This window comes from Bombus flavifrons, chromosome 17 (genome assembly GCF_040668555.2).
Source record: "Bombus flavifrons isolate JBK064 chromosome 17, iyBomFlav1_principal, whole genome shotgun sequence".
In the NCBI taxonomy this organism is placed as follows: domain Eukaryota; kingdom Metazoa; phylum Arthropoda; class Insecta; order Hymenoptera; family Apidae; genus Bombus; species Bombus flavifrons.
Genome location: NC_138458.1, coordinates 6,871,322 through 6,884,255, shown reverse-complemented (window position 1 = coordinate 6,884,255; position 12,934 = coordinate 6,871,322). Strand labels below are relative to the sequence as shown.

The window sequence follows — 12,934 nt, the reverse complement described above, 5'->3', positions numbered from 1 at the left end:
ATTTTAATATCAAACAATTGAAATGAAGTTTTAAACTTTCAATTGAATTGTCACTGTAATATATTGAAATATTCTATAAATGCTAATACAATTACAAAGAGTAAGAAATAAATAAAGAAATGGTTACATTTAATTTTTTATTTCGTTTTCATAATTACACGATGTATATATGTATATATACATATATATAAATATATATGCATATAATTATGAATTTGAATTAGCGTTCGGTCCACGTCGACGACTGTAAGTTTGAACCACGTTAACGAATCTTCGATTGTATTGAATCCGCCTTTTAGCTCGACCTGTTTTCTTTTTACTCTTTTCTTGTTTCTCCACCTGTGTAATGGAAAAGAATATTTGAAATAATATTTAAAAAAAAAATGTAATAAGGCAAATTTATGAAAATTGAAACATTCATTATAATTTCTGCTTTCTATGCGTGATATTTTCTATAATACTTGTCCTAGTGATTATTTCAAAGAGTATTGTTGGAAAGAGATATATTCATTCTTTTCTTTCAATCATACTGTTGATTCTAATCAAAATAATCGATAAATTCTTTCTACAATGAAATATTCTATGATTTTCTAATTGATAAAACCAAGATAGTTGCTGATTATCCGAGTCCTTGTCAATATATAATTTTTCTTGATATATCTGAAGTTTAACTTCTTTCTACATGAATTCACCATATGATAGTATTTTTGAAACAAAAAAAAAGAAGAAAAATATTTTTCAATAAAAAGTTCGAGTTCAATAATTATATAAAGTGAATATGTTTATCATATGACATCAAAAATATTGTATTGGTACAGTTAATATTCTGATGTAAAATGTGACTTTAAATTGTATATTTCTTACGAATGTTTTAATCATTTTAAAAATTAACAAAGGAATGTGTGTTATGTACGTCGATACCGGATTGTCTTACAATGTAGAATCAATGTGTGTAGCATGCCAATTATTGATTGTTTTATATGATAGATGTATATTTGGATAGATGATAAGATGTTATTTAAGTTGATTTTAGAATTTAGTACATTAGTCTATAATATCTATTTTTCCTTAATTATATATTGTATGACTTAATTACCTTTGGAGTTTGAGCTTTTACTTTTCCAGCACGCGCTAAAGATCCATGGACCTTACCTTAAAAATTAAAGTAATACTTGATTATTTATGTTAAAATAATTTTATATTTGTAAACTTAAAGATCAATAATATCTAGAGGTGTACGAAAACGTAGAGTCTGATTCCTGAAACCATCTTGAGATTTTGAAAATATAGGGATTTCCAAGAATTTTGAGAATTTGAATCAAGGTTTGAGACTATCTTAAGATAGATATTTAACAACATGTCTTATATTAATATATTGTTTCTGACAATAGTTTCAAACTATTAATATAACACATAAAAGTAACTTTTAATTACTTAGATAGATACTTACAATAGTTTTCGACAGTATGTGATTCTCATAAAAAAAATTAAATTAAGCATATAATACTTACAGCTCAGGAAGTCTATGAATTACAATAAATGCAAATACAGTGTCTGCCCATCCCATAACATAGTTGTATGCAAACTAATCTCAAAATGATGTTCAGGTTCTCTAAATTCTTAAAATCCCAGATATTTCCCACATCCCTAATAATATATAAATTTCAAAAAGAATAAAAATTTTCTTAGTTGTCAAAACTTACCACCAGGAAGAGAAACTGTTAATTCTAGAACATTTGATGTAAGATCTCCAACTAAAGCATCGTTTTCTAATAAGAGACTAGAACAATACAAGTTAAATTCTGTATTTACAGCACCCTTTGTCTCAACAATCTTTCTCTGGAAAAAATTAAAATAAATTTTAATTATTAAAGGCTCTAGAATCTAATCTTTCATCACTTCACAGCAAATAGTATTATTTACCTAAAGCACTTTTAAAATATTTACTATAGTGATAAGATACTAAAGAATACAAAAGAAAATTATATCGTTATCACTATATTATAAACAAGAGTGTTTAATTGCCTTATCACATATCAATATTACTTCCTTTAAAAATTTCAAAGTTTCTTTAATTCGTATAACTGTTGACATACATTCGCGAATGGTGTTCAATGAAAGATTTATTTGACCACCAGCTCATAAGTTTGTCATTTGATATTGCGTCGTTGCTCGTTCCAGAGGCATAAAGCTTAGACTCCAGATTATCATTGCGACGCAAATGATTAAATACATATCAAGATAATATTATCGATTTTATACATACATAATAATTATATATTATATATAAAATAGTTATTTATATTACATGCCAACCCCCTTTTAAAGCCCAAAAGACAGGAAAATAATGTTACCTATCTATAAATAATTTTATTATATATACATTAATTTGAATTATTGAAAATTATTTGCGTTTTTAAAAATAAAAATATTGTCAATAGAATATTGTAATAAAAGATAATATATTTCAAATTATTTTTTAATTAATGTAAATAAAGACCTTTCACTTATAATATATAAATATATATGAAACAAAAAGATTCTTTTCTTATTTCAAAGAGCATATTTCAGAAAACATATTGTATCAAATTAAATTCTGTAATAAACTAATTACAATAACAATATTACTATTTTTTCTACCATACCTTTATGTCTGCAATGGTCTCATTTTCATGTGACTCGACCACAGTTGTATGTTCACCTCTGATGTGTAACTGCATGTTTACAGTATCTGCAAAAACATAATTTAATATTTTAAGAAAATAATTAATATCAATCTAAGATATTTATTTTATATGAAATTCTACTTTATTATTAATTAACCTATGAGCAATTATGAATATATATGCCTGTCTACAGATATAATGCTATAATTCAATTAACATAAAATATATTTAAGGAAATATAAATGTTGAAAATAATTATACATTTCATATCAATTAATCAAAAATATGTACGTATAAACTACAAACTTGTACGAACTGATCACACAAAGGACGAATGACTAAGATTAACACGTGTTACTAAAAGAACCATATTTAATTTTAAAATAGTTGTTTTTCTTAAAAAAACATTCTAACTAATATCAAATATAGTTATAAAAATACTGTAATTTAATAAATCAACGCTTTAACAATACCTATCACACTAAAATGAGGAAACGCGAAAATTTATGCTTGCAAGCGACGCAATACTGACTAACGGGATCCTTATGTTGAAGTTGTCGGAAGTTATGAAGAACTATCGATACATCCTATCGATATCCTACAACAAAACGATTAATCGATTTTGTTTTAAAATCGCAAATAAGAATTTCTCGATATTCTGTTAAACTTAATATTTATTTTACATATTATTTAATAGCATATTGCAGAAATATTGAAGGGAAATTATGATTGTTTAAGAATAGGAGGATTAATTATAATATAACGTGTACTGTGATTATATTTTTATAAATATTTAATTTTATATATAAAAATATATAATTCACATATATAGGAAAACTGTTATTAATTTTAATTAACATCGAAAAATTTATATTTGAAGATATAAAAGCTTAAATAATATTTCTTAAAATACTGAAGATTCTTAAGTAGGCATAGTTAACCAATCAAATTTCGATTTATACCTTTCATATGCATGAAAGTATGTATATGTATAATATAGTGAACACACAAGTACTTATTGAGTATAACAATTTTCAACTGTTATCACCTTAGCCTAACCTGAAATTAGAATTTAATACAAGATTAAATAATAAATCTTAAAAGCATAATCTTGTTTTTGTTATAGTTGAGAATAACATTTTATCAAATATCTTATTAAGATACCGAAGGTTATAGATCCCATGGCATTTCCACTGAACGATCAGATTTATACAAAATCTTTTACACCTAGAGAATACCAAGTAAGAGAGAATTTTCTAAATTATTTAAAGGATTTTAAGAAAATATATTGTTGTACACAATATTTAAAATAAATATTATTGCAGGTAGAATTATTTTATGCTGCTAAAGATAAAGACATTATTGTTTGTTTAGGTAAAAATTATGAACAAACTTTTATTGTTATAAAATTAATCCAAGAATTTGCTACAAACAATAGAAGGTAATAATATATAGTTATAATTAGTTTTTCTTCTTGGAGAATTCTTGCATTATTTTATTAAATTTCTTTTAAAATTATTTATTGCAAATTGTTAATTTAGATTATTAAGTGAAGGAGGAAGACGATCATTGTTCATATTGACAGATGAAGAAAAATGTACAATAAAAGCAAGCTACATACAACAACTGACAGATTTAAAAGTATTATTATGTGACACTTGTTCACTTACAGAATTTATAGAAAACTTTGAAACTTCTCATGTAAGGAATATTAGTGTCTTATCATTATTATTATTATACTACTAACTTCTTAAATTTTCTATAAATTATTTTTAATAATTTTTTTAGGTACTAGTTACAACTGCTAAGACATGTGCACAATTATTGACAGATAGAAAAATTTTACCATGTCAGATAAATCTAGTCATAATTGACGAGTGCCATAAATCTATAGACAATAACAAGCTAAAATTTATTTTACAAACTATTTTGGCATGTGAGAATGTTCCTAGAATCATTGGATTAGCTGTACCATTGTTTAATTTAACACAAGAGCCTGGAAGATTAGGATTGGAAATAGAAAAAGTAGAAGACACATTTCAATGTGAAGTTGAAACAGCTAGTGATATATTATCTATATTGCGGTATGTATATTTTAGCATGCAAGATAAATCTTATGGTTAGGGTAAGAAATACAAAAAATTGATTAGTATAAAAAGCTTTCTTCTCATAATTTTGCTTGTTTCATAAGTTCAATATAATGTACCAAGAACAAATCTATTTTTGTAAAAAAATTTGTAAAAGTATTAGTAATTGGTTCTATTAAGTCTTAAATTGAAGTAAACATATGTACATTTTATCTTTGAGATAACTCTATGCTAAAAGACACGAGTATATTAAATTTAAAAATTTTTTAGCTTATTACAGAATAATTAATTTTTCTAATATTATATCTTAATTTTATCTTAGATAAAAAGGTATTCAGAATTCTATTAAAAAGATATACTGCAATTTTTAGGTGCATATGTGAAATAAAATGTAATTTTAGGAAAATACATTTTAACATTTCTTCTTTACATTTTTTTTTCTATTTTTAATAAAACAAAAAATAAAGTTATTACAATTATATGACTCTAATATATGATATTTTTACTCAGTAGTGATCTTTTTTTAAATAGGTATAGCCCTAAGCCTAAAGAATATGTAGTAGAATATGCTAAAAATGAAAAAGGAAAATTACATACTGCTATGGAGAATTATATATTGCATGCTCTTGAATTTTTACGTGATCATCGTCATGATCCAACTGAGATTTACAATGAAGAATTTTATGAAGACATCCAAAAAATACCAGATCCTACAGAGAAACCTTTTGAGATGATGCAAGACTTTCTGTACATATTAGAAACTCTTGGACCATGGTGTGCAGATCGTGCTGCACTGGCTCTTCTAATTTTAACAGAAAAATTAAAAGTAAAAACACCTTATGAAAGACATTATCTATTATTAAACATGGTAGCATCTGTTTTCACAAAAATACGAGCTTTATGTGATAATACATTTGAAGTTTTATCTGAAAAGGAAAGAATATATAAATATACTACTCCAAAGGTTCATAGATTATTGCAAATTTTAAAAACATATACACCGTATTATAATAAAGATATTAATAACACTGATAATAAACTAAATGAAAATATTTCTCAAAAGTTACCAGTAAATAATAGGGACGGGTTTACTAGAGATAGATTTGTGCAATCTAAAAAATCAGATTGTAATTGGAAAAGTAATGAAGAAAATTGTAGAAAACCACCCAGAGCATCACGACACATGCGTGGTATTACAGATCCTGACTTACTTTGTGGAGTAATTTTTGTAAATAAGGCATTTGTGGCAAAAGTATTGTTTTATTTGTTAAACGAAATATCTATGCATGATGAAGACTTACATTTTTTGTCACCTCTTTATACGATTGAGAGGAATATTGAAGATATTAGTTATTCAAAAGATTTAGAAATAGAACATAGAAAACAAGAAGAAGTTTTGAAAAGATTTAGGATACATGAATGTAATTTATTAATTTCGACTTCAATTTTAGAAGAAGGTTAGTCACTAATTCATCTTATTATTACTACATAACTTATTTTAAATACTATTTTATTAATACTATACTAATATACCGTTTTATGTTTGTTAGGTATAGATATTCCCAAATGCAATTTTGTAATGAGGTACGATTTTCCAAAAACTTATCAGTCATATGTACAATGTAAAAGTCGTGCAAGAGCTACAGATGCATTATATGTGTTATTAGTACCACAAGAAATGTCAAAGGAGTATATATGGCAGCTAGCTCAATATCATTACATAGAAAAGGTATTAAATTATGGTATATTCTTTTTAATTACTTTAATTATTCGTTATGGTAAAATTTAATGGAATGTATGAACTGGATCTGATGTTTGATTAATGACTATATTGTCTGCTCGATTTAATTTAGTCATAAACTTCAGTGTGTACCAGTTTTAATATCAGCCATTTAATGTGGTTCATTACCTGTGTCCATCCCAGTCGAAAGTTTTAATGGAAGAGCATCAATCTATTTTGTAGACTTTGTTAGTAAAATGTTCTAATAACGAACCGTCTGAAGAAGAAGAAAACGAAGCAGACATGTATGCTGCTATGATACCACATTATAAACCGCTTGATGGAGATGATGCACCTAAAGTTACTTTTAATTCTGCTATATCACTAGTAAACAGGTAGTATAAGATTATGAATAGAAAACAACGAAAACATTTTAAATATTTTATAATCATAATTCTAGAAATTGTTTCATATTATTATAAAATTTTATTTGTTTAGATATTGTGCAAAATTACCTAGTGATACTTTTACAAGGTTAACTCCAGAATGGTCCATTCGAGAAATGATTGTTGATAATAAATTTATGTACACATGTTCTTTACGACTTCCTATAAATTCTCCAGTAAAATATGTTGTATTGGTAAATATTTTTGTTCTTTATAATGGAAGCATAATATTAAATCTTTTCCAATATGTATGTGTGTATGTGAATTATTGTATATTACATTATTAAGATATTATTTCAGTCATATCCTATGCCTAATAGAGCTATGGCAAGACGAATGGCTGCTTTACAGTTATGCATTGATTTACACAGAAAAAATGAAATAGACGATAATTTGTTACCCATTGGGAAGGAAAATTTTAAAGCTAAACCAGAGGATGCAGAAGTACCTGCTTTACCAGATGAAAGTAAAGTGGATTTTTCTGAAGCTCGACCGGGAACAACCAAGCGCAGACAATATTATTATAAAAAGGTTTTATTCATAAAAGATAAAAATTATAGTAATATATACTTTATTTAATCCTAAAATTAAATTGTGCTTCATAGACAGCCGAGGCATTAACAGATTGTAGACCAATAATTGGAGTTCCTTCTTATTTATATCATATTAATTTGGTTTTAAGTTGTCCTTTACCTGAAGAGCAAAATACAAGAGGTCGACGTATATATCCTCCTGAGGAATCAGCGATTGGTTTTGGTATAATAACATTAAAAGAAATTCCTAAGGTAGTCATAATTTTACACACACACACACACACACACACACACACACACACACAATATGTGTAAATTGTTTGCAATATTAATCATTAACTTTTCATTTTAGTTATGTCCATTTCCTATTTATACTAGATCTGGGGAAGTTCATGTAAAATTAAAACTTAGTAAACAGACTATAGTTCTAAATGAAATGCAAGTAGAAAAAATTGCTATTTTTCTTAATTATACTTTTACAAATGTATTAAGATTACAACAATATTTGATGCTTTTTGATCCTAATGCTTCAGAGAACTCGTATATGATTGTACCTGTTAAATTAGGTAACTGTGAATATTCTTAAAAATATTATCATTATTTATATTATATTTGATATTATATACATACAAATCTATTTTTTTCAGATGAACAATCTGACGTCATTGTAGATTGGAATTTCTTAGAATGTATATATAAAAATCGAAATGCAGGGCCAACTAAAGTTCCCGAAGAAATTAGAAAAAATTTCAAGTTTGATGCATCAAAATACCATGATGCAGTAATTATGCCGTGGTATAGAAGTCAGGATCAACCTCAGGTATTTTAATGAAAATCTAATGTGAATGAAAAAACGTTACAATTGAAATACATTATATTTTCTTGCTCGTTTTAGTACTTTTATGTTGCTGAAATTTGTACAAATTTAAATCCCAAATCTTCTTTTCCTGGTGATGATTATAGCACTTTTGAAGAGTATTATCTTAAAAAATATGATATACAGATACAAAATTTAGATCAACCTTTACTAGATGTGGATCACACATCAGCTAGATTGAATTTTTTAACACCAAGGTAGATATGATGCAAAATATATGATTATATTTAAAATTGTTTTTGTAATTATATTTATAATTTATATTTATAATATATATATATATATATATATATATTATATATATACACACACAATATTATTATTAAATAAATATGAAATAAAATAAATATACTATATTTATTTTAGGTATGTTAATCGGAAAGGTGTTGCTTTACCAACAAGTAGTGAAGAAACAAAACGGGCAAAACGGGAAAATCTGGAGCAAAAACAAATTCTTGTTGCTGAATTATGCGCAATTCATCCTTTTCCAGCTTCACTTTGGAGACAAGCAGTTTGTTTACCTTGTATTTTATATAGAATTAATGCTCTATTACTTGCTAATCAAATACGGTGTCAAGTTGCACGAATGATAAATTTAGGACAGGAAAATTTAAATCTCGGTAGATATAAAATTATAGAAATTACTTCTGGAGTTTTCGTTTTTTGATTTTAATGTGAAAATATTTTAGATTTTGAATGGCCACCATTAGATTTTGGTTGGAGTTTAGCGGAGGTTTTAAAGAAATCTAAGGAATCTGAAAAAGCAAAGTTAGCTAGAAATGAAACTATCCAACAAAATTCCACAAATGATACAATTGATAATAAATGTCAAAATATACCTAAAGATATAATAGACAGTTTACAGAAATCAGATAAAGAAGACTTGAATGAAAATAATTACGAATTTCAAATAAAAAATGATAAGATAATCGAAGTAGGAGAACAAATGTCAAATGACGAAAATGAATTAGAAATCGGTACTTGGTCAAGCGACATGGCAATGAATTCTCTGGATTTTGAAACAAATAATTTAAAGTCATTTCCCTTAAATGTAACTGTTTTACCAAACGATTTTAACTGGAGTGATATTCGATACGGATCCCCTGCATGTGAATCAGATTTCGACGGTTATGAATCAGACGATATTTATAGCGATGGATTTGTCGATACTTCCGATGAAAGTGAAGATGAAAACAGAGGGTTACGAATTGCTTACATGGGAGAAAATATTGCAGAAGCTGTAGAAGACGAGAAACAGATGTCTAAGCAAGAGACCAATAAAAAAATTTTGGATTTGCTGGAAACTGAGAAAAGTTTGGATGACGTTTTATGGTCGTACACGGAAGAAAAAGAGAATTCTTCAATTACGAAGCATAGACAAGCTCATTACGAATTTGCTAAAGTAAGAGAATGTGAAATAATGCAAAATGGATCTTTTATATCCTGTGATAATGAAATTGCAATAAAAAAAAAAGCTTCATGTAATTTACAATATGAAGAAAATTTGCCAAATTATAAACACAAGGATTATGTAGAAACTGTAGTCGAAAAATTCACTAAAGAAATATTAAATAACAATGATACTGTACAACTGATAAAAAAGGATTCTAATCCATCGAAATTTACATATCATTCAGATAGTAATCTTTTTAGCTTTGATTTTCAACCAGAATTAGAAAACCATGCGGGCCCAAGTCCCAGTTTAATCTTACAAGCTTTAACTATGTCCAATGCAAATGATGGTATTAACTTAGAACGTTTAGAAACTATTGGTGATTCTTTTTTGAAATATGCTATAACTACTTATTTATATTGTACATATGATAATATACACGAAGGCAAGCTTAGTCACTTGAGATCTAAACAGGTATACAAAATTCGAAATATTAATTAGCTTTGTTGGTTGTAATAATTTATTTTAATATAATGAAAACTTTTTAGGTCAGTAATTTAAATTTATACAGATTAGGGAGACAAAAAATGTTAGGTGAGAGCATGATAGCAACAAAATTCGAACCACATGACAATTGGTTACCACCTTGTTATTATGTTCCAAAGGAACTTGAACAAGCATTAATCGAATCTGGTGTACCTTCTACTTTGTGGAATCAAGCCGACATTCCAGCTTTGCAAGCCGTAAATCCTTCTGAAATAACTCAATTAGTTCGAGAAACGGAACAAAAATTGGGTGTCATGAAAACTGAACTTGATCGGAATGAGACATCACTTTCGAATAATTTAGATAACATGCGTTGTTTTATACCATACAATTTAATTACGCAACATAGCATTCCCGATAAAAGTATCGCAGATTGCGTGGAAGCGTTAATTGGAGCTTATTTAATTGCTTGTGGATCTAGAGGTGCATTACTTTTCATGGCTTGGTTAGGGATTCATGTTTTACCTACAGAAGAGATTACAATTATACAAGAATCAGAACCAAGAGAAAGAGTTCCAGGTAGTACCCCATATATAAAAGGAACAAACGGAAAAGGACAAACAACATGGACACAGGTATCTATAATTGATTTATATAGTTATAAGTAAATATCATATATAAAGCATATCAATTATTGTAGATTCGTTATGGAAAATTGGAAGAACCACAAAATCCCTTACTTCGATACATTCCTGATCCAGAGCAAGAATTAAAAATGATGCTTGATGGTTATGAAGAATTAGAGAAAAGTATAGGATATGAATTTCATGACATTAGTTATTTATTACAAGCATTTACTCATGCATCATATCAACCTAATAGGCTGACAGATTGTTACCAACGTTTAGAGTTTCTTGGAGATGCTGTTTTAGGTAGCAAATAATTGGTTCTTTTCATTCTAGTATAATTTCCAATAGTGAAAAATTTAATATAAAAAATTGTAATTCTAGATTATTTAATAACAAGACATTTGTATGAAGATGCTCGTCAACATTCTCCAGGTGCTTTAACAGATTTACGATCCGCCTTAGTTAATAATACTATATTTGCTTCTTTAGCTGTAAGATGTGGTTTTCATAAATATTTTCGACATCTTTCTCCTGGTCTAAGTATTGTCATAAATCGTTTCGTTAGGATTCAAGAAGAAAATGGACATTCTATTAGCGAAGAAGTAAGAAGCTATAAACAAATTTGCTTATATATATGCATTACATGTGTGTCTATGTTTCATTATTATTATTTATTTCTTTCTAAGTATTATTTAATTGGAGAAGAAGAATGTGAAGAAGCTGAAGATGTAGAAGTACCAAAAGCATTAGGTGATGTTTTTGAATCACTAGCTGGTGCAATTTATTTAGATAGTGGAATGTCCTTGGATGCAGTATGGAGCGTCTATTACGCCATTATGAAAAATGAAATTGGTAACTTTTTAAAATATCTTTTATCTAATTACAAAGATAATTTTTTTATGAAAAGAAACAACAGGGATATTTCACCATTTCAGAACAATTCAGCACCAATGTTCCTAAATCTCCAATTCGTGAACTATTAGAATTAGAGCCTGAAACAGCAAAGTTTGGAAAACCAGAAAAATTGGCTGATGGACGAAGAGTTCGAGTTACAGTGGATGTTTTTGGTAAGGGCTCTTTTAAAGGAATTGGCAGAAATTACAGAATTGCAAAATGTACTGCAGCAAAATGTGCTTTAAAAAAGCTGAAGAAGATGCAGAATTATTCAAGAGATAAACTATGATAGCAAATACAATATTAGATCAAAATGAAAACATAAAATAAGATTAATTTCTGTATTACTGTTAAAATATATTTCTATAAAATTGTATCCATAAATACTTATGAAATTGTAATATAAACAAATTTTATGTATTCTAGACTAAAATAACATTGCACTAACGTTACAGAATGGATTTATGAATTGCACGAATTAATAGAAACGATATATATCGAAGTTTATTATTACAATTAACGAAACAAAATTTTGGGGAAAAAGCGCAAATATATTGTTATATTGTAAATATTTAAACAATCATATAAAAAGTACTTAAAAATTCCAAAACTATTTTTCAAATATGCTATATTGAAATATGTAGTTCTGGCATTCAATGTATTATAAGTATTGATTTAATCAATTTTAAGTAACTTTTTTCTATGACATAAAATATCTTTCGAGCATCTCATTAGCTTATAAATTACGCAATTTGTTGTTTACCAATTTTCTTCAAAATTCTAGTCAACACATTATATGCTTTTTAAACATATTTTCCCAGTATTAAAAAGATTTAGAACCGGTGGAATTTTTTATAATAGAAATATACACAATAAACATATTGTGTAGAAAGATTAATATGTATTAGGGAAATTAATAGCTAAATTTAAAAAGTTAAAAATTAATATCTTCTTTCTTAATGAAGTTGTTTCCAATGAAGTTGTATAATTTTTTATACCTTCAAATTTTTATCAATACCTAATTATTATTTATTAAGAAATCAACAATTTCGATTTCAAGTAAAATTATGAAAAATGTACAATCTAAAACGAAAATTACATCATACGGTCATAGTTTTATACAATATGATAAGTTTAAGATTGTTATATAAAGTTTATAGATTAATATATATATATATATATATATATGTAGATGGTACATAT

At 26.7% G+C, this 12,934-nt stretch overlaps 2 protein-coding genes across 3 annotated transcripts; one reads left to right on the top strand and one right to left on the bottom strand.

The window, feature by feature from the left end:
• Positions 1 to 123: 123 nt before the first annotated feature.
• RpS30 (ribosomal protein S30) lies at positions 124 to 3,203 on the bottom strand. 2 transcript variants are annotated; one of them, XM_069130508.1, is made up of 5 exons: positions 3,140 to 3,203; positions 2,646 to 2,731; positions 1,704 to 1,839; positions 1,097 to 1,152; positions 124 to 339 (listed from the first exon to the last, which is right to left on the bottom strand). In XM_069130508.1, exons 2-5 carry the CDS (start codon positions 2,718 to 2,720, stop codon positions 208 to 210), a joined length of 399 nt encoding a protein of 132 aa, XP_068986609.1. In that variant the 5' UTR covers positions 2,721 to 2,731; positions 3,140 to 3,203; the 3' UTR covers positions 124 to 207. The 2 variants fall into 2 exon arrangements, with proteins under 2 accessions (XP_068986609.1, XP_068986610.1); XM_069130509.1 differs by having other exon boundaries at positions 3,113 to 3,196.
• Positions 3,204 to 3,698: 495 nt separating this feature from the next.
• On the top strand, positions 3,699 to 12,885 carry Dcr-1 (Endoribonuclease Dcr-1). Its single transcript, XM_069130504.1, has 20 exons — positions 3,699 to 3,907; positions 3,992 to 4,107; positions 4,208 to 4,367; positions 4,455 to 4,750; positions 5,285 to 6,210; positions 6,304 to 6,482; positions 6,717 to 6,868; positions 6,972 to 7,113; positions 7,220 to 7,450; positions 7,525 to 7,704; positions 7,805 to 8,018; positions 8,100 to 8,272; positions 8,348 to 8,526; positions 8,696 to 8,949; positions 9,019 to 10,196; positions 10,271 to 10,843; positions 10,909 to 11,140; positions 11,219 to 11,439; positions 11,524 to 11,689; positions 11,773 to 12,885. Exons 1-20 carry the CDS (start codon positions 3,848 to 3,850, stop codon positions 12,018 to 12,020), a joined length of 5,880 nt encoding a protein of 1,959 aa, XP_068986605.1. The 5' UTR covers positions 3,699 to 3,847; the 3' UTR covers positions 12,021 to 12,885.
• Positions 12,886 to 12,934: the final 49 nt, after the last annotated feature.

Bases quoted from the DNA above. Each gene is read 5' to 3' on its own strand.
- Dcr-1 (XM_069130504.1), top strand. From the start codon at position 3,848: ATGGCATTTCCACTGAACGATCAGATTTATACAAAATCTTTTACACCT. The intron at 6,869-6,971 runs GTAGTATAAGAT...TTATTTGTTTAG, and splicing joins GCTATATCACTAGTAAACAG to ATATTGTGCAAAATTACCTA. The intron at 11,440-11,523 runs GTAAGAAGCTAT...TTTCTTTCTAAG, and splicing joins GACATTCTATTAGCGAAGAA to TATTATTTAATTGGAGAAGA.
- RpS30 (XM_069130508.1), bottom strand. From the start codon at position 2,720: ATGCAGTTACACATCAGAGGTGAACATACAACTGTGGTCGAGTCACAT. The intron at 1,840-2,645 runs GTATGGTAGAAA...AATTTTTTCCAG, and splicing joins AGACCATTGCAGACATAAAG to AGAAAGATTGTTGAGACAAA. The intron at 1,153-1,703 runs GTAAGTTTTGAC...TTAATTTTTAAG, and splicing joins AACAGTTTCTCTTCCTGGTG to GTAAGGTCCATGGATCTTTA.